This window comes from Pimephales promelas, chromosome 3 (genome assembly GCF_988280905.1).
Source record: "Pimephales promelas chromosome 3, fPimPro1.hap1.1, whole genome shotgun sequence".
NCBI classification, from domain to species: Eukaryota; Metazoa; Chordata; class Actinopteri; order Cypriniformes; family Leuciscidae; genus Pimephales; species Pimephales promelas.
In genome coordinates this window covers 43,780,646-43,808,625 of record NC_142771.1, presented here as the reverse complement: position 1 = coordinate 43,808,625, position 27,980 = coordinate 43,780,646, and the positions used below count along the sequence as shown (strand labels likewise).

General features: G+C 38.0%; 1 protein-coding gene across 2 annotated transcripts; it reads left to right on the top strand.

Annotated features, from left to right (window-relative positions):
- The first annotated feature begins 103 nt into the window (after positions 1-103).
- proza (protein Z, vitamin K-dependent plasma glycoprotein a) lies at positions 104-27,980 on the top strand. Of its 2 annotated transcripts, XM_039685425.2 has the most exons (10): positions 104-256; positions 518-608; positions 2,261-2,430; positions 4,993-5,017; positions 5,513-5,626; positions 8,894-9,022; positions 9,937-10,052; positions 11,429-11,543; positions 11,986-12,311; positions 26,941-27,980. In XM_039685425.2, the coding sequence occupies exons 2-10, from the start codon at positions 533-535 to the stop codon at positions 27,145-27,147; spliced, it is 1,278 nt and encodes a 425-aa protein (XP_039541359.1). In that variant the 5' UTR covers positions 104-256; positions 518-532; the 3' UTR covers positions 27,148-27,980. The 2 variants fall into 2 exon arrangements, with proteins under 2 accessions (XP_039541359.1, XP_039541358.1); XM_039685424.2 differs by lacking the exon at positions 104-256 and having other exon boundaries at positions 373-608.

Genomic DNA, 27,980 nt, shown 5'->3' with positions numbered 1-27,980 from the left:
AAAGTGAAAAAAACATAGCTCACATTCAAATTTAACAAAACACCAGGGATACTGAAGAGTGTCCTCGTGTGGTTATACACACAACCGCAGGAATGGTCTGTGACAAACAACAGTAGATGTGCTGGTGCTGATGTCGGTCTGATCCAGATTGTAAACCTTGTTTTACTGTCTACTATGGTATAAACTCAGTGGACAGGACAACAGATTGCTAGCAGCAAAGGTCAGAGGTCATATATCTGCGTCACCAGCTGAGCGGGTGAGGAATTATGCAATATTAATTATAAATAAAAGCTAAATGAAAGAGAACCGACATCGCCTTTTGAGGTTAAAGCTATCACTGTTTATGAAAGTAATGTTCTTCCCGACTGTAAACTGAGCGTTTAGTAGCGTTACAGTGTGTGGAATAACGGATCTGTCCGTCCGATAGTAAACCCTAGCTAGTAAACAAACAAACGGCCACTGCTGAATTTAGCGCTGTTCATTCGTTCATCACATGGTTTATCCATCTTTCCCACAGGCGTCCACCAGCATCATGGCTCATCTCGGAAGATTTCTTTCATTCGCAGTTTTATTTGGATTCGTGACGGCAGGGTTGCATAAAAGAACAGGTAAAAGAATATTTTACTACATTTAAAGCTTCGGGAGTCTGTTAGCTAAACACTTAAAACAGTGGTATTCGTGTCTCCATGGGCACCGTTCCTTTTGTCTTTTTCTGAGACATTTTGGTCACTCAACGTATAAATCGTTTAACAAAAACTGGATCCTAAAATAAATAGGATCTGCTTAAATCAAACGCCTCGTCGTAAAAGGCGATTGGCTCATCATGAAGAGCGATGAGAAAAGTAACATTAACACGTGATCATCTCGCTGCTCGGGTTGCCAACGCCGTGTTTATCCCGCTTCTGCACATTGTTTTTTGTTATTGTTTGATATATTGTATTGATACACTTGAACAAAAGGAGTGCCTTTTATATTTAGTACTACAACTCCAGCCAAAAGTAAGACTGTCTGCTAATATGGCAGTGTTTGGGACGGAGATTTGAGGGGAATATTAAATCACTACTGCGTCATTTGGTTTTCATTAAAGGGTCATGAAACCCCCCTCTTTCAGCTCAAGTCTAGCTCACAATCTTTATGAAAAATGCAACTTAAATGTGCGTCGATAGCTGTGAGAAGCATAGACAGTAAAAGAAAGAAGAAGAGTAAAAGGTGAGAAGAAGGGAGGGAGTGGGTGTGGTATGGCCACTGTCATCGCCAATGTCCCATAGATATCGACTCTCACTAAAAAGCAGTGGTAAAACTTTTTTTTTTATATATATATATATATATAGCTGACAAAGTTAACGTCTTATGAAATACACTGATACTGATACTGATTAATGTCCTTTCAAAAGTAACTTAATGCCCTGGTACATATTAGCCAACAGTAATTGTATTAAAACAAATGAATATAGGCTACATGTATAATTAAAATGTCATTATAAAATATATAGTGGTTTATATAGACACTATACATGCTTTTGAAAATTGCTCAAGAGCATAACAACATTAAGATCCTTTTTCTTGTTTTGTTTTATCACACTCCAAACACTACATCTACACCAGCCCTTGAAGACGATTGCAATGTAAATATTATTTATGCAATGCAATGCAGAACAATATACAATAACTGAGGCAAGGTATTTGAAATTAAGACTTACCAAAGGTTTTTAAACAAAATAAATTTTTAGATGAACAATTTTAAAATAGTCCGTTATGTTATTGCTTTTCTAAAATGTAATCTAACTGTTCTCTACACATTAAGCCATTCTCTGTAAGGGGTAGAAGTGTGTAAATATACCTAATTTGATCACTTAGAAATCAATGAATATGCATACAAGTCAATTCAGTTTTATTTCTGTAGCTCTTAGATTGTCAAATATACTGAATATGCTGTTATTAATACATACCGTTTTCTAATATGCTACTAAACACCAGGGGCTGAACGACTTCAAGTCTACATTTATGTGATGAAAGTGGATAATTGAAGACAGTAAACAGTTAGTAAAGAAAATTTCAAAGTCATTTCTTCCAGATATGTCCTGCATCAGACACATCGGCCACATATATTGGCCCTGATGACATCTATATATCAGTTGACCACTATAAATATAAATTTATCTATCTATTTCTCAGCATCCACCATTCACACTGTAAGAAATCATTATGTGTTTGCAGATTGCAGAATGTAGTTTTCTCTGCTGTCCTGTATGTATTCCAGCCCCTCTGTTCTTGGAGAAGTGGGATGCGCTGAATGTGATTTCCCGGCAGAAGAGAAGCAACGCCGGTGACGAAGAGACCAAACTCCCCGCCAGCCTCGAGAGGGAGTGTCTAGAGGAGGTCTGCGATTACGAGGAGGCCAGAGAAGTCTTCCAGGACAACTATCGCACGGTGAGTCTCTCGATCCATCACTCGTCCACAGTAGGGCTGTGCGACATCATCTACCATTACACTGATAGCTATTGTTTAACAATGTGTGAGCTGACGTCACTCGCTTTTGAAGAAACACACAAAAACCCACCTTGAGAGAGAGCAGAGATTCACGGAGAGATCTAGCCTTCCCCACCCGTCCAATATTAAATTGTCAAACATTTCTCACATTATCACAGTTCATTTGCTATAGTTTAGAAAATGGTAATAAGAGCAGAACTCAGAGTTATGAAATCAGTTGATAGTTGACTGGTTTTGTCTGTCCTTCTGTTAGACTCTCACACATTAAATTGAACTACACAATTAGGGCACTATCTTGCACCCAGCCCAAATGACTTTTACACCGATGCGTGTATCACTCGTATTTTGCACCCGTGCAAAGCAGACTTTTCCCTCCACAGACGTACACCGCCAAAATAGGGAATGAGCCCTGGGTTCATTTTAGATTAAATCAACTGAAGATACAAATAAGACATTACATCTCTGAAGATCTCAACAGAGTAGGATTAAACAACTCCACAAACAGCATTACCAGCTTCACTTTTCACTAACCAGACTGACTTTATTTCTGTCAGATGTCTACAGAAGGTCTTATTGAGAATTAACAGAGGTTTAGATGTTGATGTTTTAGGTCGGATTCACATATAGCGCCTAAAAACGTGTAGAAAACGCTGGGCGCGCAGCATTCTCCATTTTGCAAAGCGCCAAGGCGGTTGCGCTTCAGTTGGTTCTTGTCACATGACCTATTGTGTGCGTATGGTGCGCTTGCGGTATTCTGAAAAGTTGAGATGTTTTTATCTCGACGCGGTGCGGACGCGCATGGAAAAAACGAGCGTGTCGCATGGTCCTTGTAACAGTGTTTACCAAAACACACAAAGGTTGCAAAGAAAGCCAGAAACAAAGATAGTCAGGGGATAGGCCTATAGTTTTCAACATCATAAAGTACAAAAATTCACCAATTTTATCATTTATTGATAATGGTTATTTGGTCTTAAAAGATTATTTTCAATAACATAAATTTCTTTCTACAGATCAGTCTTCAAGCTGAATTTTTATTTTTTAATTATTGGTAAAGTCATCTTTGGACAAACACACAGACATTAAGAATCCCCATATGAAACTCAACAATGGTGACATGCTTTATGCCGCAAAGCATTCTGGGAGGTACTATAGAGTATAAAACTCATGGCTCCCAGCATGTATTGCAGCATGAAGCATGTCACCATTGTTTAGATTCATACAGGGATTTTTGATTTCTTTTGTTTAAATAAAATATATACTAATGATTTTCCAAAATATTCTGCAATGTATATAAAATATTTTAATTCAGGATGTCTGTTTTGTGTCAAAAAAAGTGATAGTTATTAATAACAAATAACAACTTTTGTCAGGGATAAGATTAGTGAATCATTCAGCTTTATAATAATGAAAACTATAACACCTTAACGTCTCTTATTTTTGGCTTCCTTTGTAACACATTATGTGCTTCGGTAAACATTGTAACAAAGACCAAAATTGCACTTTAAATGACAAGAGTCAAACTGCCCAACTAAAGGAAATACTGATCACCATAATGGTGACCAAACATTTCAAACCATCGACATCTAAACCTTTGTCCAAAGACATATAACAGAAATAAAATCAGTCTGGTTAGAGATAAATGAAGCTGATAATTCTGTTTGTGGAGTTGTTTATTCATCCTCTGCTGAGATCTTTACAGATTTAATGTCTTCTTTTCTCTTCAATTGATTTAATCTAAGGCTGTGACTTATCAACTTATCAGTTGTAGTTCTTGTGTTTTTCTTTCCTTCAGTGATTCTGCTTGTTAACAGCAGCTGTTCATCACTAATGCTCAATCAACACTTAATTAATCACTTAGTTATCTAATTAACTTTAACACTGCTTCAGTGTTATTTTAACACTCTGTAGAGTGGGACCGTATTTGCTCTGAGCAGTGTTGATTTAACACTGGGGATTTGTAAAACAAGATCAAAAATGATTTCTGGTGTCTGAATAATTTTTAGTTTGACTGTATAATGTATTATACACGTATTAGCACGATTGTGATATACAATAAACAATAACTGGTCGTTTTGAGTTACGCCCAAAACGAGGGCTATGAGTTGAGGCCCAAGATTGTCAATATTTTCTGCTTTTAATTTTTTTTTGTCAAACAAAAACGGTTGTTAACCACAGCAAAGCTGTTTTGCCTGTCCAAGCGGTGCTTTATTACTGAACAAGTCCGTGTCTTAAACAGATCAGTGATTCAGTGACCCAATAAATCTGTACATTTCCGAGCAGCGCACTGAATAAGAGGAATACGAAAAGCTTCAGGAATCAGCCGTTCATGACAGGCCCAAACCAAGGGACCAATTATCGTTATAGGCAAAATCCCAGGAAATATTATTGGGATGTAGTTTTTATGTGAAAATCGCACACCCCTGTTCTACGTTTAGTATTATCACTAATATTTACAGTTCCACTTGTAATCGACCTAAATGGATTGTGTTTGTTTCTTTACAGGATATCTTCTGGTCGGTCTACATCGGTAAGTTGTGAAAGCTGCAGAAACAAACTTGTGTAAAGATGAATGATGGTCATGTGCGGAAGTCTGGTGTCAGTTGTCTTTCCAAAATGCAAAAACATCGATAGCCATTATGGCAGGACTTCAACCCTGTCCTGGAAAGTGTATTTCCAAGCTCCTTTAGCTCACCTGTGCTTTTCCCAGCGATCCTGAAGAGCTGGTTAAGCTGTGTTTGATTAGAGCTGGACTGAAGACATGCCCAATGAAGCGAATATAGACAAATGGTGGGATTAGTTGTTCCACTTATTGGCACATAGGATTATTGTTTATTACTATAGTACGAGGACACTGTAAAATAAAGGTTACCGAAGGATGTTGGCAGTATTGAACATGAAAATGCTGCGATTGACCAGTCATAATCAATCTTACAAAGAACCATTTAAGAATGTTTAAGGTTTGTATACATTACAGGATATATAGTGTTTTCTGTGTTATCCCTCATGATGTCTTGCACTCTAGATGGTGACCAGTGTGCGGACCATCCGTGCAAAAACGGAGCCATGTGTTCAGATAGTGTGGGAGGTTATGACTGCATCTGCAAATCAGGCTTTGCAGGAATCCACTGTGAGACCGGTACGTAACTTTTTATGACTGTTTATGACCGCTTTCCACAAAAATCTTATACACAAAAAATAAAAACAATGCATCTCTGCATTAACCTAAATATTTGTTCACTGCATTGCATTTCAAGAGATGCTTTTGAGCATGTTGAGCTCTTTTTAAAAGTACACATTAAAGGGGTCATGAAGTGGAAAATCAAACTGTGGCCGTGCACACAGCCCAGCGAAATGGGGTCTTCCCGGTCTTGCGCACCCATTTTTCATTATTTTACAAAAGCACAATGTTTTGTTATAGTGAGTTTACAGAAATAAAAGGACACCCTTTACAGTTTGCAGTACTCTTATCTGTATGACAGAGTATTTTAATTTAAATGCAAGAGATCGTGCCGTATGTCAGTGAGAGCTCTCCTCACAAAACAATTCAATTGACGTTTTTTTGTATAGTGCTTTTCTCAATACACATCATCTCAAAGCAGCTTTACAGAAAATGCATGTTTCTACATTAGAGTGATCTGTTATCACAGGGAACTGTGTCTAATGTACATATACAGTATAAAATCCCAGTTAGATAAAAATGTTAGCCTGGGTTTCGCCATAATGCCTTTGCGCAGTGCGATTTTATTCACGTTGCTAGGGAACCAATCACAGAACGGGGAGGAGCAGCAAGACGATGACCACGTCTATGCGACACACCGAAGCAGTTTGTTTAAACCTAAGGATCAAACATGGAAGCAGACGCGAAGTTGTTTAGAACGCAAATATATCTCTGACCCATCGTCTCCTTCCTTGTCTAATTTCTTTCCCTCTACATACGTCATCTGGTATCATTGACCCGAATGGCTATGAGCTACGTACAGGCGCATTTGATAGACATTCGTAGCACCCAATAATACGGTTCTGGGTATTCGTAAACCACGCCTCAAATACGAGAAGATGAACATGTGGTTCCCACGGCCGTTTCTCAATAGCAAGTACGCAAACTTCGGACTTGCGTCCTTGGTAGTTCGGACTTGCCAAGTTCGACTCTGGAGAACGAACTCCAGAGAACGAGAGGATGCAAGTCCGGTTCTTCTGCAAATGGAACAGAGTAGAGCCCGACCGATAAAGGATTTTGAAGGTCGATACAAATATTTTTGGGTTTTAAAATCCGATATTCCGAAATATCGGCCGATATTTTATATATTTTATTTTTTTAAACTGGACATGATAGTCACAAATTTTGTCATGCTTATTTGAGTTAAGAGAACTGATGGGGATGTTCTTTTAATTGTTATTCAAGCAATGTATGTATTGTGCCCAACTCAACGTGTGTTGCCAACAGGGACGGTGTAGAGTGCCCTCTGGTGGACAAACTATACAACTCCAACACTCATGACATGATTTAAGCGTGTTTCGTCCGTTTTTATTTTATTTTTGAAATATTAATTTATCGGCCATTATAACTGCCGATACCGATAGTTTGGAAAATGCCTAATATCGGCCGATAATATCGGTCTGCCGATATATATCGGTCTGGCTCTAGAACAGAGCGTACTTGATTGCGTCACTCTGCACTCTCTGGCTACTCCGGTTATCTCAGTCTTTATATATATTTTAGGCAACGATAAAACGAAATATGCTACAACTCTGCCTCTTTTTGTCACCAATAAAACGAATTATGTTATAAAACACCACTCTGCCTCTTTTCATTTAAAAAAATCTTAAACATATTAAGCCTGGTCATGTGGTTCAGGCAACGCGTAGCCTACATTGATTATCTTCACTGCATATAATTATAACAAAATGAACATGATCTTTTTGTTTTTATTTTAAAAATATGAAACATTATTGATTTTTATTGACATTTAACAAACAGAGGCAGGGTTGTATCATTTTATTTTGTTGTACATATATTGCAGAGAATTTTAAAATAAATGTGTTTTATATATATATATATAAAAATTTAAGTATATAAAAATACCCAACCCTGTCTCTTTTTATTAAATGTCAGATCAATAAGATGTAGCCTAAAAGGTGTAGAAGCTTTAATGAGAAATAAGGCAAACAATTAAAACATAAGTAAGCTCTCTAATAGGCTACAAAGTTAAAATTCAATAGCCTAAATATATATAAAGTTATGAAACTTCACTTTGCCCTCAACCAAAAACGATTTTTTGCCATGGATATAGTTTAATGAGACCAAAGATAGACTTATACACAACACAACAAATTATACGTCAAGTTTATCCACTAGACTAGAGACATCAGAGCCGGCGGCAAAGTCAGAAGCCTGGATGTCACAACTCCAAAAACGTCACATATATTTTTCAAATAGGCGCTATCTTTATAAATAAACCACAGATTTGAGATTTGAGAACAACCAACATTCTCGCCTGAAACACTAAAATTGCTTTTCATGACACAATAACAGTAGTATTTTAATATTTCGCGAGTTTTCTCATCTGCTATTGACGCTTGCTGGTTGGTGCGAGATGCATTCTGGGATACCTGGCTGTCTCAAGTCCGCACAAATCACCTCTCGATGCATTCTCGGTAAACGGGGCGGATCAAGAACACAACCGGGGATTTGAACTGGACTTGGCTAGATGTGAACTTTGAACTGGAACAGTACTTGGGCAGCGACTGATGACGTTTCACAAGAACACAAGTACAGACAAGAACGCATATAGAGAAACGGCCTGACGTAAGCCAGGCTATAAAAATGTATTAATTTTAAACAATGTAGCGCGCTAATAGCAGCGCATATTTATCTAAGTTAGCATTAGAGCGAGAGGACTTGTAAAGTTGCTGCTACTTACATGTTTCAAGTGATAATAAAACCTTAGTGGACCAAACCTCTTAGGCAGCCCTATAGTTATTTTATATTTGATTACTTTATTCAATTTCAGTCCCTAATCTTGTGCTATTGCTCGTAGTTTGATTATTTGTGCTTATTTTATTGCAGGCGGTTTACTTGTCTTTATTTAAGTTTGAAATGTATCTTTTATATTATGTTTATATTGAATTTTATTTTTACATTCCATGTTTAAATTCTGGCGAGTAAAATAAAAAGTGCACTGGCGACCCAAGCTTCAGCGTGTCGAACAGTTCTAACAACATAACATCCAGAAAAACACAGAGATCTGGAAATGCATTTCATGACCTCTTTAACAAAATGCTGCACGCAACAGTTCTACCTTTAAACTGTATGCCTGTAATATTTCTGAATTGTCTTTATTACATGCTGCTACTGTTATGACCCGATCGTCATGTAACTCATTGAGTGTTGTCACATCCACAGATAAGACGGTGTGTGTGATAGACAAGAGCAAAGGCTGCAGTCAGTTCTGTAAGCCGGGCTATCAGTCGTACGAGTGCTCGTGTGCTTACGGCTGGAGACTCAAGGAGAAGGAGAAGTGCGAGCCGGCGGGTGAGTCTCTACGCCACCATCATAGCTCATACCTCACACACAACCAATGTTCCCTCTATTTTGTTTTCTTTTTTCTAAAACTTTTTTCTTTTTTATGGGCATTTTTCGCCACCTGAGCAAAAAAAAAAAACCTGAGCAACACAGCAGAAACAATATCGTTTCAACATGAATGTGCCATTTATATTTTATTTGACCCTTGATGTAACTTATTGGTATTAAATCATATTTTCGAAAAAAAAAAAAAAGCAGTTAATTAAGAAGTCACTAAATGAAGCACATTTTAGGTTATCTGATATGTTTTTCCAGTGCTGTTAACTGTACAGTCTTTACCAAGAAATACTATGACATATAATTTCCAAAAGCTTCTGCAGGACAGTTCAATTCTTTACAATAAAAGAATATAGTAAGAAAGAAAAGTAAGCTGACACTGAGATGGTTTGGGAAAACCATAAAGTGTTTTTGTACAGTCAATTATGTGTACAGGAAGCATTAAACCATCAAATTTAAATGATTGTTTATTGCTTATGAATTTCCAATGGGTTTCAAATGTTTTAATGGCAATGAGCCCTAAACCATACCCATGTGAGATTCTTTATTTAGCCTTAAAATATAATAAAATATAGGCCTAATATGTTATGATATAAAAAATGAATTGAAGTATTTTAATCCCCCCCCCCCCCCATACACACACGCACACAAAAACAAAACGAAAAAAAGCATTCCCAAACACCTGTACCGTGGCATGAACACAGAATAGGGTGTGTGTATTAGTGATCAGGGTGTGTTCAGTTCCTGCTCACGCTTACACATGATTATCCGGTCTCACATGTGTGAAGAGACTCCACAAAGCCATGTACCAGAAATGACAAGCAATACACCCTCGCCTGTAAGTAAACGTTCACTTCTCTCTTCAGTGTCGTTCCCGTGTGGGAAGTTGAGCAGCTCGAGCCAGTGGGACAGACGTCAGGTCGCCAACATAAAGTCAGAGTATGAAGGACTCGCATGCGGCCCGGAGGAGTGTCCCTGGCAGGTGAACACACTCCTCTACACAACACACTCCTCCACACACAATTGTGTCTTCATTTCAAATGGACAGCATCATATTTACTTGTGTCCGACAATTTGAGAAAAATATGTTTTATTGGGTTTTATTAAGTTAATTAAACATTTAATGATTGTTTACAGATTTCTATTCACACAACTTGTTCAAAGGGATGGAAACAGATATTTAAAAAAAACAGCTTTACAGAGATAACAGGAAAATAATGCAACAAAGTTTGTTTCCAGAAGAAAATAGTGTCACAGTCCAGCTTAAGTTCAGTGATGGGTCATTTCTGTTGTAAAAAGGTTAATTAGGATTAGGTGCTCTTCACGTGTTGGATTTTTTACAAATTTCAATTAAATAAATGACTATATTTTAGTTTGATAATGTTTTTTTATTCAATATTTTGTATTTTTTGGGGATTTTAACATTATATTGTTAAACAATGCATTATATTTATAACACTACAATATTTTAATTTCCAACATAAAACTGTGGTAAATCTGTGGTAAAGTTTGATCTCTTTTTTTAAAGATGACACTTGGCAGATTATTGCTGAAGTGAAAAAAGTGAACTTAAAAAAAGTTACAGAATTTTTTGTTTATTGTTATGAAAAATGCACAAAAATACTATTTAAATTTTTATATGAAATCTATATTTTCAAAATCACGTTTAGTCTTAAACTGAGAAAATCAAAGCCATAAATCTAAATAAATCGTGTTCCAAATTTGAGCTTGATATCTAAAAAAAATAGCTTTCAATAAGATTTTGTTTGGCTGCAGTACCAAAATTAATCTCAAAATGAATCATTTCTGACTGCGAGTTTTATTCAGGACCATTTAACCTGTTCGAATCATGTCCACGATTTTTTCGTACCATTCCAATGAAGTTAAAAAATATATATATATTATCCTCTGGCTCTCTCTAGTGGACAACATTAATATCACAGCCTTCTTTCAGTTGTTTATTTATAGGCTTATGACAGTACCAAAAACATGATTCCAGTTGAAAACTGGAAAATATGTTTTTCACATTGAGAGTATATCATAAACTAATTTGCGTCCCATCCCCTAGAAAGAAAAAATACTTATCATAGAATAAAACTGACCTGTACCTATTTTAAGGACACTTCCAACCCTGGCATGAATAACTAATTAAAACAAATGTTTATTAAATGTAAAAATGTGTGCAGTTCTGGTGTATTTTAAACCTCCGCTTTACCTTCAATGTAAAAGACTTAGTTTTACGTACTCACTTGGCAACTTTAGTATTACCCATTTTCTGCACACACACAAAACAATACTTCACTGCACGTTTACATGCGGCTGTCACTCATGAGATGTTGTGTGTGTGTGTGTGTGAAGGCGATGCTGCGTCAGGGGTCGAGTGGTTTCTGCAGCGGGGTCGTGTTCAGGGAGAATCTGGTCCTCACCTCAGCCCAGTGTGCGACAAAGTACAGCGAGTTCCAGGTGGCCGTGGGTGAGTTCACATTCACACACACGAAGGGTATATCTATTACATTTAAAACGGCGTTTCCGTTTATAAACGCTCTCCGTCCACACTGGCGTTTACTGACGTTTGGTGTGGATGAAAAGCTTTTGGAAAACGCCTGAAACGCTAAATTCTCCATACAGCGCATGCGTAAACCCTCACTGAGATGACCCAGACAGAAAGATCGCATGTTTTACTCTAAAACTGCAAGAAAATCAAAGCCATAAATCAAAACAAGTTCCAAATTTGAGGTTTCAGTGAGATGCAGTGCCGAACGCTTCCACTAGAGGAAATTCGTTTATTTGACGTTTGAACGTTGAGTCCGAGAAGGCGGGAAAAACCACGATCTCCGATGTTTTGAATTGGAGATACCTATTTCGATGTCCTTCGTGATGACGTGTTCTTACAGACTGCCCCTTCAACTTTGCAGGAAAGCGCCTGAGCTCGTTTGAAGCGGGAGAGCAGACGCTCCACGTGAAGCAGGTGCACATCCACCCGCTGTACGCCGAGGGCCGGCCGGACAACGACCTGGCCGTGGTGGAGCTGAGGGGGAGGATCGTCTTCAAGAAGCTGGTTCTCCCAGCGTGCCTTCCGGAGCGGGACTTTGCCGACAGCGTGCTCACAGCCGGAGACTACATGGGGGTCGTCACTGGCTGGAAGGACGTGTCCGGAGACGCCGGCTTCGAGGGGAACCTCTGGCTGAACCACCTGTCCTACGACAAGCTGCCGGTCTGCTCCCAGCGCCACTCTGGACAGGTTTGTGTGGGGATACGTCAGGATTTTATGGAGTCGCAGGGTTTCACATTTCATAAATTGTTTTCTTATAATCAGGGTTTGAAATTAACACCCGCCTAATGCAAGTAAACATAATCAGTAGCGGGAAAGCCCGTTTGGTGTGTTACTTCGCTGATATGTACTCACTTCGCTGGGGAAGTTTGTGTAAGAGAAATCTGCGTAGATCTGAGTCATATTAAATACAGTGTATTTGCACAGAATCTGCTCATATCTCGAACGCTACAAGTAACGGCACACTTCATTCATTTGCATTGTAGCAATGGTGGAGATTAAAAAACATTTGGTTAACAGAAAAGACATCCTACATGTTTTTGATGTTCTTTGGTACAGTATTGATCTGTCCACCTAAAACACAATAATGGTGATGAGGATGAAAGAGGAAGAGAGGAGAAGCTGGATGACAGGATTTAGTTTGCATAAGAAATTAATGTATGAAATCCAAATTTTAATATATATACAAGTATTTGAACACCCTGCTATTTCTCCCACTTAGAAATCATGGAGGGGTCTAAAATTGTCATCGTAATTGTCATGCATTTCCACTGTGAGAGACATAATCTAAAAGAAAAATCCAGAAATCATAATATATGATTTTTTTAACTATTTATTTGTATGATTCAGCTGCAAATAAGTATTTAAACACCCGTCTATCAGCTAAAATTCTGACCCTTGAAGACCTGTTAAGGCCATTGCACACTCGCATCCGAAATTTTCGCACGTTAAAAAAAAAATTCAACCTCGCGTTATGTCAGTCACGCTTTCACATCGCCTCCGAAACTTTCGTCCGTCATAAAATTAATCGGATCGGGTTCGATTTTCTGCGTTTTTCGCATCCGAGCCAGCATTTTGAGAGGTCTTTTGACAATTCAGGGCCGGGGGGAGCTCGTCCGCACATCATTGCACATATGCGCCGTGCAGCTTTCAGTTTCGGTTTTCAATTCGATCAAGTGTTTATGTTCTCTTCTCTATATTGGATTATGAAATTAATAAACCTCCCCTTTCAATCAGATTGAAATTTAGGATCGAATAAAGTGTGATTGAGCAGCCTATTCGATAACTAATGTATTATTTGGGCACAATATATACATAATAACAGCCTAGCTGTTCTGTCATCCCAGACCGGTGCCAGCGCTTCCACCGGGCCGCGCGCGGGTGTGTGTTTGTGTGTGTGTCCATACCTGGTCCATACCAGACACACAGCCAGTCTCCGTTCAGAATCGATTGGTTCACGGAAATTGGTGGTCTTGTTTTTAATATGTGGCTCCAGAATCGCTAGCAAAGCATCGAACTGTCCCACTGACATTCTGAGGTAAATTTTGAATCGCTCAGGATAAATTCGCAACTCCTTGATAAGGTGGAACTCTCCTTCCTCTCGGCGCAATTTCAGGATTGGATGGACGTAATATTTTCTCTTTCTTCTCTTTTCAGTAAGAGAGAGGGCAAAAATCATCCTCACTGCTTGACGAATCCATTTGGTATTTTTGCGTTTTTTCCCGCAAACATTTAATAAATACGCAACGGACTCGGTGTGCAAGGTTTCTTTGCGTGGCGAATTTTTAGGTTGACGAACACGAAAATACGCATACGAAAATTTCGTACTCAGTGTGCAATGGCCTTTAGTCTGCCTTTAAAATGTCCACCTCCACTCCATATATTATCCTAAATTAGATGCACCTGTTTGAGGTCGTTAGCTGCATAAAGACACCTGTCCACCCCATACAATCAGTAAGAATCCAACTACTAACATGGCCAAGCCCCATAGACTGTAAAAAAGATGGACGACACCCCTTCGCTCTTTTCCATCAGAGTGAACTGAAGTGTCTCGATATGACGCTGACATCTTGGACTTGAGTCTGCGTACTTGCGTGTTTCGGGACCAGTCGTGAGCAGGAAGTAAAGCCACGAAATCAAGGCCGCGTCCTCATTCTCGCTGAATCAAACGCAAACACACGCCCCGCACTTTTATAAAGTGTCCCCTGTCTGCTTCGTTCTTCTCCAATGATGTCTGCTGATTAAAATAAGGTAAATACAACTACTAACCACATAATCAACATTATTAAAAAAGTCCGCTGGTGCTTCAGTGACTACCTCTCACAGAGAACCTGTCAATCACAGCTGTCAATCATGATGTCAGAGCACCGTTATTTGAATCATCACATAACTAACTAAAAACAAACTTATTTTAAAAACGAACACTTGAAATTACATAAACGTGATAGAAACTACAGTAAATGACTGAAACTATCTTTGGAAAAAGGATATGTGAAGTGTAATTTAATTGTTTAGTTGGTCTCGCGTCCCATTGAATAACATGGGGAGGCGGGGGTTATGAGCTATACTAGGACCGGTCACAGGGGGGCGATCGAGACGTTTTGGCTTCACTTTTGAGTTGAGGGCTTGTGCGGCACGCTTGCCAAGCCCAAAGAGCTGTCCAAAGACACTAGAGACACAATTGTACCCCTCCACAAGGCTGGAAAGGGCTAAGGGGAAATTGCCAAGCAGCTTGGGGAAAAAAGGTCCTCTGTCGGAGCAATCATTAGAAAATGGAAGAAGCTAAACATGACTGTCAATCTCCCTCGGACTGGGGCTCCATGCAAGATCTCACCTCGTGGGGTCTCAATGATCCTAAGAAAGGAGAGAAATCAGCCCCAAACTACACGGGAGGAGCCGGTCAATGACCTGAGAAGAGCTGGGACCCCCGTTTCCAAGGTTACTGTTGGTAGTACACTAAGACTTCATGGTTTGAAATCATGCATGGCACGGAAGGTTCCCCTGCTTAAACCAGCACATGTCAAGGCCCGTCTTAAGTTTGCCAGTGACCATTTGGATGATCCAGAGGAGTCATGGGAGAAAGTCATGTGGTCATAGAACTTTTTGGTCATAATTCTTCTGCTAACCGTGTTTGGAGGAAGAAGAATGATGAGTACCATCCCAAGAACACCATCCCTACTGTGAAGCATGGGGGTCGCAGCATCATGTTTTGGGGGTGTTTTTCTGCACATGGGACAGGGCGACTGCACTGTGTTAAAGGGTCATGAACCCTAACAATCCTATAGAATCATATCATATACATATACATGAACCCTATACAATCTTTAATAATACAATACATTTAATATGGTTAAATTTTAAAAAGATTTTAAACCCGGAAGAAAACGGAAAAAAACTTAAATTTTACCATTTTAACCCTATCATTAAATCTAACAGATGCTAACATTGTCTTCAGTGGTGTTCAACACACATACCTCTGTTAAAATCTGGTTTGGGGTTTCATGACCCTTTAAAGAGAGGATGACCGGGGCAATGTATTGCGAGATTTTGGGGAACAACCTCCTTCCCTCAGTTAGAGCATTGGAGTTGGGTCAAGGCTGTGTCTTCCAACATGACAATGACCCGAAGCACACAGCCAGGATAACCAAGGAGTGGCTCTGTAAGAAGCATATCAAGGTTCTGGCGTGGCCTAGCCAGTCTCCAGACCTAAACCCAATAGAGAATCTTTGGAGGAAGCTCAAACTCTGTGTTTCTCAGCGACAGCCCAGAAACCTGGTCTAGAGAAGATCTGTGTGGAGGAGTGGGCCATATCCCTCCTGCAGTGTGTGGAAACCTGCTGAAAAACTACAGGAAACGTTTGACCTCTGTAATTGCAAACAAAGGCTAAGAAAAGACGCCAAGACGCCACTTGGATTAGTTGTCAACAAGGCGAAGTCCACCATTCTCCACTTCTCGCAGCTCTGTTTGTGGCACACACTATAGTTTAGATCATGTTTAGATGTATCCGTTGCTGGCAAACCAACCGTCCAGAGCCAGAGTCGAGCCCGAGTACCAAATATTAACATTGATTTTCTCAGGTGTTCAAATACTTATTTGCAGCTGTATCATACAAATAAATAGTTAAAAAATCATACATTGTGATTTCTGGATTTTTTTTTTTTTTTTTTGATTATGTCTCTCACAGTGGACATGCACCTACAATGACAATTTTAGACCCCTCCATTGTTTCTAAGTGGGAGAACTTGCAAAATAGCAGGGTCTTCAAATACTATCCTATAATACTAATATATATAATATTAATACTAATACTATATATAATATTATCCTCACTAAATACTTATTATCCTCACAGTTGTGTGTGACAAGTAGTTGTGTGTGACGTAGTTGCTCTGGTTCTTTTCTTTTCTTTTCTTTTTTTGGTTAGTAGTCGTTCTGAATGGCCAGTCACTTAAAAATGTAGTAGCCAAATTGGCTGGTGGGTGAGTGAGTTAATTTCAAACCCTGCTTATAATCGTACATTAGTACATTTGTATATTATCCAAGCCTCATAAAAATTATTCAGTGGTGATGTGAAGGGAGGTTAGGGCTTTCCAGTTCACTAAAATTATACATTATTATTATGCGTTATTAATATTAATATTTTAACAGTTTTGGAGTCCACATAAAAAGGATGATCTGGGTATGCTGATATGATATGATAAATCACGGCAGAGATCTGCTATTAATGACGTTTGATTTGATAAAACAGTAATTGCATTACATCCAACGCAGACAAAACACACCAAGTCATTAATTACAGTAGTTTAATTCATTTTCCCTTAAAAAAGTAAATTAATCTTACTTTTTTTGGTAATTTAAGTTCAGTTATTTCTGATGTAAGTAATGCATTAAATACCGTACAGACGATAGACCAATTATAGAGCAACAAGCAAAGAATTGTGTATAAAAGGTCATAAAGGAGGTTTTCCCATGATGCTTCAAAAGAAAAAGAAGCAATATTATGTGCTACAGTTAAAGAGGAAAATGAATTATGGGAAAGAGCTTTGGCACACAGTAAATAGTATAATGGGAAAACATTTACACAACCTACTTTGATCGACTGTGGCGGTATTTTTATTGCAAAACCCAAAGAAATGACTAATTATTTTAATAATTATTTTGTTAGCAAGGTATATAAATCGATAGGATTATCATATGGAACAGACAACAACTGGACCATTTCTAATGTAAAAAAGATTGAGGCTTAAACATTGTCATTTTGAGTTCAGTGAATTAGAAGTAGAAACGGTTAATAAGTTAATAAAGTCTATATGAATCAGGGATAGATAATATATATGATAAATTGCCATAGATTATGTTGCGGCTCCAATGTGTCATATATTAAATGCAAAGCCTAAAGGCCCTTTCACACCGGATGCATAACGGAAAAGCGAATAGTTTGCGTGAGAATAGTTTGCGTCAAAACCATTCACATCAGCCGCGACGCGAATTTGCGACATTCAGAGCTTAAACATTCCAAAACATTCGCGCCGAGGGTGAACACCTGGCTATTCAATCGAATTCCATCCCAAGGCGTCATTTACGACGCTTTTGCCAAAGCAGACCTGATTTTATGGGACACTAGGGAGAAAACGTATTATATACTTATTATTATAGCCTATTAGGTGAATAAATATAGATCTTATATTAGATGTCTTTTTGCAGTAATGTTAATATGATGCTTTAAATTGTTAATAGGCTTTATAAAAAATTGTAAAAATCCCAATTGCTAAAAGGCACATTTCCAAATAAGCAAGTCCATTAGGAAAGATTAAAGGTCCCCTGACATGGATTTTTTTTTATTTTATTTTATAATGTTTCCTGGGTTGCCCTTATAATGTTTAGTATGTTTTTAGATCAAAAATAGTCATAATTTAGAAATAAAAGGCATTTTTTCCAAGCCTGATTTTAGCATCTGCTTTGAACGCTCTGTTTGAAGGGGCGTGTCTGCTGTGGGATTCAATGTAATCGCCCACTGCTGTGATTGGCTGACATGCTTGCATATGAAATAGCTACATATTACATGTGAAACTCTCTCGAATACTTTTACTACAGCTATTATACGTTTTTACTATTACAGATATCGAGATTACTGAATCGTGAGAAGTTTTTGAAGTATTTAGATTCTCATCACATAAAATCTTGCTTTGATGAGCATTGAGCTGTCGATCACGAGAATGAAGATCTTATTGCAACGCAGTTTCTGCACTCTGCTTTCACCGATGTGAAGTTGATATTTTAGTCACTGGCTTGTAACAGTATTGAACGATTTTGAGAGAAAGATTAACTTACCTGTTTCCTGCCTGTTTGGACCATGCAAAACTTTGGGAGTTGAGTCGCCGCATTTCCAGAGAAAATAAAATTAACCCATTGTTTCTCTGGATGAAGGAACTAAAAAATACTTTTGTGTTCATTTGTACATCCGAACACTGAGCAACTGCCATGCTTCGCTCGTTTGCAAGCCATGATATTTCTCAAGGAAAAACTCAAATCTCAAAGCTATTTCTCTAGGAAAAAAAAACGCGCCGTGTTTGTACTTCCTGTTCCTAGCTCGTTTTCTCATGGTCGGGCCAAATTCTCTGGGCGGGCAAAGCAGAGAAAGGGGAGTAACCTTTTCCCTATATGACGTTATATAGGGGGAGATTCTAGATCAGCGCGTCTGAGATGCAGATGGATGCAGAGAAGAGAAAAATAGCCAAAGCTCGGTTTATACCGATTGAAAATTCTAGTCACGAGGGGACCAGTTTAGGGGAACTCATATTAATGTTAAAAAACGTCAGAAAATGAAAATTTCATGTCAGGGGACCTTTAAAGATGAATGCGTTCTTACCGGATTCGATCAGTGCATCTTGAACTTATATTGTTTGTCTGATCTGGCAGCTTCGATACGGCCTTACATTAATTATGGACATATGTCAGTAACTACTGGCAGGTGTAGCTCACTTTCACAAGTTCACTTTTTAAAAGAGGTCCACAGTTGCGCGGTTCCTCCTCGTCCACGCAGCTTTCATCAAAGCAAACACCCTCTCCACGTAGAGTTTGTTTGTTTGTGATGGCTCCAGTAACGTCTGTGCTGCGCATTTTTTCTTATTACATTCTTTTTATTGTAGAATTGTAATTTAAAGGACGATTAAATAAAAGGATGCAGACAAAAATTAAATGCGGTACAATGACTTATTGCGGGACGTGGACATAGCTTCTTCATCACCACCATTATCATCCAGTGAAGACAAGCTTTTCATTTTACTTAAAAGCAGAAAGAAGGTTTTAGGTGCGCCCAATCTTAAAGAACAGAGAGCTACCGGAGCTAGAAGCGTATGGCAGAGCAGCGTATGGCTGTCTGCTTAAGGTGAGCTTACACTCATCAGGGGCTACGTTACATGCAATCAAATAAACACTTTTAGTAAACGGATTGAAGGCTCAATTGGACTAAAAAGCCTTGTAAACAGACTGAAAGCCTTTGTTGGGCTCGATACGAACGAATGAGGACAACGTCCCACCAGTCCTTGTTTCAGATTTTCATTCACAGACGACTCGACACACAAGCAATCAGAAGATGTGTCATTGTTGCGGTCACGTCACCTTTGTTTTTATATATGATTGGCTGATTGGCCTTTTCTTTCGCCTCAAAAGTAAAAAAAATCGACATCGAAGCGAAATAAATAAAAGTCGTTTATTCGCCGCACCACATTCGTGTTCAGTGTAGAAGCACTCATTATACAAACAGCTGATCAAAAAATAAAACCATCGCGCAAATTATTCGTGCGTCAAAATCGCGTCCAGTGTGAAAGGACCTTTACACGACTAACATTTCCAGAAACAAAAATTAGTCGCCCAGTGAGTGTGTGTAAGATTTTAGAGAAGGTTGTATTTGATCAAATACAAGGTTAGACCAAGAATGGTGACACAAAATAAAACGTTGCGCTTTTCTAAGCGTGTGAAGTGGATAACTATATTGTATGGCGGAATACCACAGCAAGTGCTTGGGAGCACTTCGACTCGGCACACACATCCATGGACTCGGTGCAGTAATATCATCACTCCAGAGAGGGAGAGGATTTTTTTCAAGCACTTGCAGTAGGATTCAGCTAAACATTATAGTTATCCACTTTACACGCTTAGAAAAGCCCAACTTTTTATTTTGTGTCACCATGTCCACTACTCGTGTAACTGTATTGAAATAGGGAAACCGTGGAGGTGTTTGGTGGCTTCTCTGTTTGGATCCTAATAGATTGACTGGGCTAGTTAAGTGCTATCAAAGTGTCTCGCGTGTCAGAGCGTTTAAGTGCACGCACTGAGACGAGACGAAAGAGGTATGTCTTAGTTAAGGGAATAACATAGTTTAATATGAAAAAACGGTGGAGTATCCCTTTAAGAAAGGGACACTCCACATGCACAGCTCTAGCACAGATGATGGACGACTGGTTCAGGGATTTGGATAATTAACTGATATGTGGAGCGGTCTCGTTAGATTTCACAGCAGCGTTTGATCTTATTGATCACAAGCTTCTTCTGGACAAGTTGTAGTGTTATGGATTAAGACCTTCAGCAGTTGCTTGGATGGAAAGTTAATTAGTAAATAGATCGCAAAGAGTATTTTTTTATGGAAGCTATTCAGGACCACTCAATCTTTACTAATAGTAATAATAATAATGCATCACACTTGTATAGCACTTTTCTGGACACTCAAAGACGCTTCACATGGAGAATAAAACAAAAACAAAACAAAAAGTGGATTTTAAGGAAAAGCTAGTTTGAACAGGTGGGTTTTGAGTACTGATTTGAAGTTGAATCAGAGTTTATAATGGATGAGTTTACTAACGATTTGCCTCTCGTTTAAAAAAGTGCTAAAGTAACAATGTATGCAGATGGTATTACAGTATAAGCGTTCTAATCTTCTGAATTGACTGCCATCTTGAAAGAGGAGTTTGACACTATAGGAAAGTGGATTTTAGAAACCAAACTGATACTTAATTCATCTGTAACAAAGAGTATAGTATTTTGGTTCAAAGCATTCTTTAGGTTTTGAACCAGAGCTTAGACTATACATAAGTTAAACACTTATTCAGCAAGTGAAGGAAACCTAGTTGTTGGGTATCACCCTTGACAATACATAGTCTTGGTCAAAACATATTGACAACCCGGTCGATTAAATGGGGAAGGTGTTGGCTGTAGTAAGGCGATGCAGAGACCATTTTACATCGGATGTAATGAAAATGGTGTTAGGTACTCTTGTCTTTTCACAGCTGGACTATTGCCAGATCATGCGGGCTAATGCCACCAAAAACGATTCGAGTAAACTCCAGCTAGTACACAACAAGACTTTCTCTACAATGTCCATTTGGAACAAATATTAACAGCATGTATCTGCATCTTAATTAGTTAAGAAGACCGGGTGACTGGAAGGTTTTACAGTATAAAATCCCATTGGATCGGTACAATCAATTAAAATGCGATTTAGAGCCCTTAAATTATACTTCTTTTTTTTTTTTTTGTCCAGAACGCTTATTTTGTTTGCAACGTATTGTTAATGTTATTATGCAATTTTTGGGGAGATTTATTTTATTTACCTTTTAAATTACTAGATTTGATCAATAAATAATAAATACTACGTAATAACTGCATACACATTTTTCTCAAGGCAGAGTTTCACTTCCCAAAGCAAAAAATTCATTCCTCAAGTGTACAGTAGTTTATAGGAGAATGAAAACATGGGATTCTCTACCATTGTCTTTCATTAGAATAACACAGAAATTAAATTTTAAAAGGCAGGTAAACTTAGGGTTATGCATAGCAGTTAGTTGGGTGTGTTATAAGTGTTAGACCTGTTTGTTTAGACATTCATTGATTTTGGACCCTGATTTGTTATTGACAGTATTTTTAAAGGATTAGTTCACTTTTGAAAAAACTTTAGCTGATAATTTACTCACCCCCATGTCATCCAAGATGTCCATGTCTTTCTTTCCTCAGTCGAAAAGAAATTATGGTTTTTGATGAAAACATTCCAGGATTTTTCTCCATATAATGGACTTCAATGGGAACCAGACGGTCCAAGGTCCAAAAGACAGTAAATAACAGTTTCAGATGCAGCTTCAAATGTCTTTAAACGACACCAGACGATGAATAAGTGTCTTATCATGTGAAACGATCGGTTATTTCAAAACTTATTCCAAAAATGTAATTTTTCTAAGGACAAAGGCTAGCCTTGCTCTATTCTGTGAGGCGCGTTTGTAACGTCACGTAATTACGTTCAAAAGGTCACGGGGGGTCAGTACAGAATCAGAACAACGATGTCGGACGATTTTGATTCTGTACTTCCGGCTATGTCTGCCCGTGACCTTTTGAACGTAATTACGTATTATGTGACGTTACAAACGCGCCTCACAGAATAGAGCAAGGCTAGCATTTGTCCTTAGAAAAGTTACATTTTTGGAATAAGTTTTGAAATAACCGATCGTTTCGCATGATAAGACCCTTATTCATCGTCTGGTGTCGTTTAAAGACATTTGAAGCTGCATCTGAAACTGTTATTAACTGTCGTTTGGACCTTGAACCGTTTGGTTCCCATTGAAGTCCATTATATGGAGAAAAATCCTGGAATGTTTTCATCAAAAACCTTAATTTCTTTTCGACTGAGGAAAGAAAGACATGGACATCTTGGATGACATGGGGGTGAGTAAAGGATTAGTTCACTTTTGAAAAAACTTTTGCTGATAATTTAATGTCGTTTGTGTATGTGGTAATAAATAATGTGTGTTTGTATGTATTGTTAACAAAAAAAATATATATACAACTATTGTGGATTTAACACTCAAATTGACCTTCTAATGTTAAAACATATGTTAATGCAACTTTCTCCCTTTGGTCAGAGCAATTAAAAGAGCGGTTTCATGTCTGTGTTTTGTTCAACTGGTCGAGGATGATTTGGGATTTAAGAAGTGATTAGAAAAAGTGAATACTTTCCAGAGAGAGTAACATAATTACACAGTTGAAGATGTAATTAATAGGTAGTAATTAATCATTTAATAAGTAACTGGTTCTCGTGACTGACACACTTGCAAGTAGAGAGAATGTGTGTCTCATTTCCTCTCACTTTCAGTACATTCAAGGCAATCCATTACATTACACGTTTAAGGTAATCTGACTACTTTTCGATTGCTTTTGTCCTAACTATGGATAATGTTGTACAATATTGATAAAAATAATACAATGAGAAAGAAAAAATATTCCATTCTTTGTAATCAACAACATGACGTGCATTAAGTATTACATGACGTCAGGGTATCCCTGACTGGGGTTCGTGAGTTTAATGAAAAGCTATTAATTAAATCATAAAAAATGAATGCAAATAAAAACAAACAAAATAAAATACTTGCCAAAGAAAATTAAAAATGTAGATATTTATTTGTTTACCTGCACAGTGAAATTAATTTTACTATAAAACATTGAGGAGCCCCTGCATTGCATGTAAAAACGAAATGATGTGAATTTGTGCATTTGAATGTGTTTGAAAGACAAAAGCCTCCCAGAGACAGTAATTCACGTTTAAACGTATCCGTTAAACGAATCCCACAGACCCAGAAGACCTTCTGAGTGTATATACAGCACAGCATAACTGTGTTAAACGTTAAACAAACATTATTTGTTCATGTAACTTCAACACACGAATTAAGTCATTTTAAGCAACCCAATTAAACTCTGAGCAGAGTGTTAAATGAACACTGAAGCAGTGTTAAAGTTAATGAGATAATTAAGTGAATAATTGAGTGATGATTGAGCATTATTGAAGACACCTAATGTGAACAAGCAGACTCTCTGAAGGAGAAAACCTTTTTAGGTCACCATTATGGTGATCAGTGTTTGCTTTAGTTGGGCTCTTGACCCTTAAATCAGTAACTTTAGATTTAGTTTGGCTTCTGTATCTGTGTTATAACAGCCAGATGACCAAATAATAAAGGTGATCTGATGGTGTTGATTGTGTTTTAACGTAATCATTATTTCACAATCATTTGACCTGAACTCGAATAGAACCCAATTTCTAAGGTAAGTTTACCTTATGGACCTTACATCTACACTGTCATTGTAGAGCATACCATTTTTAGCCTTTTCAATGAAATCCAAATGATCAAATCAATTAAAAAAGAAACATCTAAAAAAACATTTGAATGCAGAGACAGACATCAAGAATTACTGTATGAATCTCAGCAATGGTGACAAACAGATCACCTCTTAACAAAAGCTCATTATTTATTCATGCAGCAATGAATGATGGGAGCAAAGAATGACTTTTGATTGGTTGCACCCAGAATGCACTGCAACATGCTTTATAATTGTCACCATTGTTGAGATTCACAGTCTGATTATGTGTATGATGTTCTTAATGTCTACATTAACTATTTTTTATAAGAAGTTTCTTTTTTTATTGATTTGATTATTTGGATTTCATTGAAAAGGCTAAACATTGTATTCTATACAACAATGACAGTGCTGCTTTAATCCATAAGGTGAACTTAACTTAGAAATATGGTTCTAGCCTATATGAGTTCAGTGATTCAGGTCAAATGATTGTGAAATAATGATTATGTTAAAACACAACCATCACCATCAGATCACCTTTTCTATTTGTTCATCTGGCTGTTAACTCGCATACAGCAGCCGAACTAAATCTAAAGTTAATGGTGTGAGGGTCAAGAGCCCAACTAAAGCAAACACTGATCACCATAAAATGATGTCTTTAAATTCCGGTTTTCTCCTTCAGTAATTCTGCTTGTTAACATCAGGTGTCTCCAATAATGCTCAATCTTCACTCAATTATTCACTTAATTATCTCATTAACTTTAACACTTCAATGTAACCTAGTTATTAGGGATGCACCGAAATGAAAATTCTTGGCCGAAACCGAAAACCGAAAAAGAGGAAACCAAGGCCGAAAACCGAAACACCGAAAGAAATTATGCCAATTATCAGTATCATTGAATTTATGGCTATGACTGTGTACAAACGTTACTAAAATCAAGGCATTGCAATTGCATAAATTAATATAAATAAATAAATTACAAATTATGCAAATATTTATTTAGCACAATGCACAGTATAAAATAAAATTCAAACTAAAATGTTTTTGACCCCACTCATGTGTACATTAAATAATAATCTAATGGCCTGCAGAAAGGTTTTAAAATTAAATGTTCTCTCAAAAACAAAGCCGAGTGCAAACTTCTTCTCATCACACCAGCACCCTTTGCACGTCTAAATTAGTTTCTTACATTTTAAAAATGTAGCATACAATAGCATAAAAAGCCTTTTTAAATGAACAAAGTCCATGATTAATACAAATGTACATGAAACTTAACAAAACATGTTTAGTGAATGTAGAAAATATTTAAGAGAGCATTTAGTTCTATACATACATGTTCCCATATATATTTTTTTGTAATGTCACAAGTAATAATCTCAGGGTTTACTGGGTTTTACATGATTATTTTTGTATTGGTGGTGGTATACTAAAAAATAAACATTGTCATGTGTTTATCTTTCTTCTTCTCACCGATTCCTAATGGTTAGAGGACAGTTACTTGAGTCGTCCCCTTTAGTTTCAAGGAATAGTACAACGGAGAGCGGGTCCAGTAAAACGCCTCGACCGTTTGGAGCGGTGCGCGCGCTGTCTGAGGAGACTTGCGCATACTTTCGTCTCCACAGTTACTTGACCCGCTCGCATCCGGAGTCGTTGTCATGGCGGCGCGCATTGTTTAGAGCAGATATAGGTGGATAAACAAGGCTTCCGTCTCCTCGCGGGTTCAGATTCACTGAAATACGTCCGCACCGCAAACATGTTGCTTCAGACAAGCACGTGCAGGTCGCGGTTTCTGTTTGCGTCATCACAACATTTCGGCCGTATTGTTTCGGTGATAAAAGTCTTTCGGCCGAAAACCGAAAATGCACTTTTGGGCCATTTTCGGCCGAAAATTTTCGGTGGCCGAATATTCGGTGCATCCCTACTAGTTATGTGCAGCCTGTTGACACAAAAAAGTTAATTGTTTAACGTAACCCAGTTATTTGCAACCTGTTGACAAAAAAAATTACTTTATGGAACCTGTTGACATAAAGTTAATTAAAGCCAGCATATAATTTTTTTGAGTGCCACTTCACTTTTTTAGGAAGGAAAATTTTAAAGATTAAAATGTATTCAATGAACAAAGGAGAATCAATGAATTATAATTAATATACTGCATAAGTAACATTTTGTTATCCAGCTGGGGATCAAACTCGTGTGTGTGTGTGTGTGTGTGTGTGTGTGTGTGTGTGTGTGTGTGTGTGTGTGTGTGTGCGTGTGCGTGTGTGTGTGTGCGTGTGTGTGTGTGTGTGTGTGTCCTTGATGCTAGAGGAGGTTGGACTCAAGAGCAAAGGAATATGAATGCAATGACACCACAAAAGTCTTTGGCTCTTTAATTCAGAGGGAAAAACAAAACGTTGTCAGCAACAGTGTTAGGCAGCGCTTTAGATGATTGTCTAACTCAAACTCCCCCCCTCAGGAGACAATACACAACAGAGGAGACCCATAAAGATATTTATCCTGGAGTCCAGTCCACACAATCCACAAAAAGGTAGCAAAAAACATTCAATCGGAGTGCAAAAACGGAAGGAAGGAATAATCTCACACCAAAATCCTCTGTGTAACAGAGGACTGACATATACAGTACAAGGGGGTGACGGCGAGAATCCAGCTCATTTAAAGTTGTTTTAGTGTATATATGACTAACTAGTTGTACTTTGCCTCTAGGTCACCAATAAGATGGCCTGTACGCTGCCTCGGTCTAAAGCGGATTGTGTGTTTGGATCCGGCAGTCCTGTGGTCACACTGTACCGGGAGGTGTTCTTCCTCACCGGCATCATCAGCCGGCCCCCGGGAGCCGACTGCAGGAGCGGATACGTCCTGCAGAAAGTGTCCCGCTTCCTGCCATGGCTCAACTCCTTCATGACGGCCTAACCAGAGAGTAACCACGCTTCACCCGGGTTCATATTACCAGTGTTCACACTTACAGACGGAACGGTAGCACTTTATTTTACAGTGTCTGTTCAACAAATATAGTAATAACAGTAAATTATGCATAATTACATGCAACCAAATCATAATCCTAACTAGTAAGTACATGTAAATTAATATTACTCAGTTCTTCACCCTCATCCTTCCCTCGCGTCCTGTAACACATCTTTCACTCGCGGGTCAAAATGACCCGAAGCCCTTAAATTTCTTTTCTTTTTTTTTTGTCCAGAAAGCTTATTTTATTTCATTTTGATAATATTTTGTCTGTTATTATGCAATTTTTGGGGAATTTTTAAATTTTGTTTACCTTTAAATTACTAGATTTGATCAAAAATTTATACCAGTTTTTTTTAACATTGTTTGAAGCTAAATGTGACAATGTTGCTGTTGTTTTCAACGTAAGCCGCTTTACAAACGGCGCCCCATACAATAGCAGCATTGGTCAAAAATGTTTGTGTGTATGGATGGCGGACGGATGATGAGTTTTGTGATGTGGTTGCGGATGAAAGAATAGCCTATCCGCGCATCTCTAACATGTAGACATTATAAAATAATTTTTTGGTAAATTTTGAGCATTTTTAAGTTTTTCTCTGTGTATTGAAGCATTCCTAACATTCCAGTCATTCCAATGGGGTCAAATGGACCTGCGAGGGAAGGATTTGTTACTCGAATCCATAAAAAAAAAAAATGGTGTGTATTCGTGGTTCAAGTGCAACAAAAGCCATGGGGTCATGTACCTATTTGATGAACACAAAAAAAAAAGAAAGAAAGAAAAA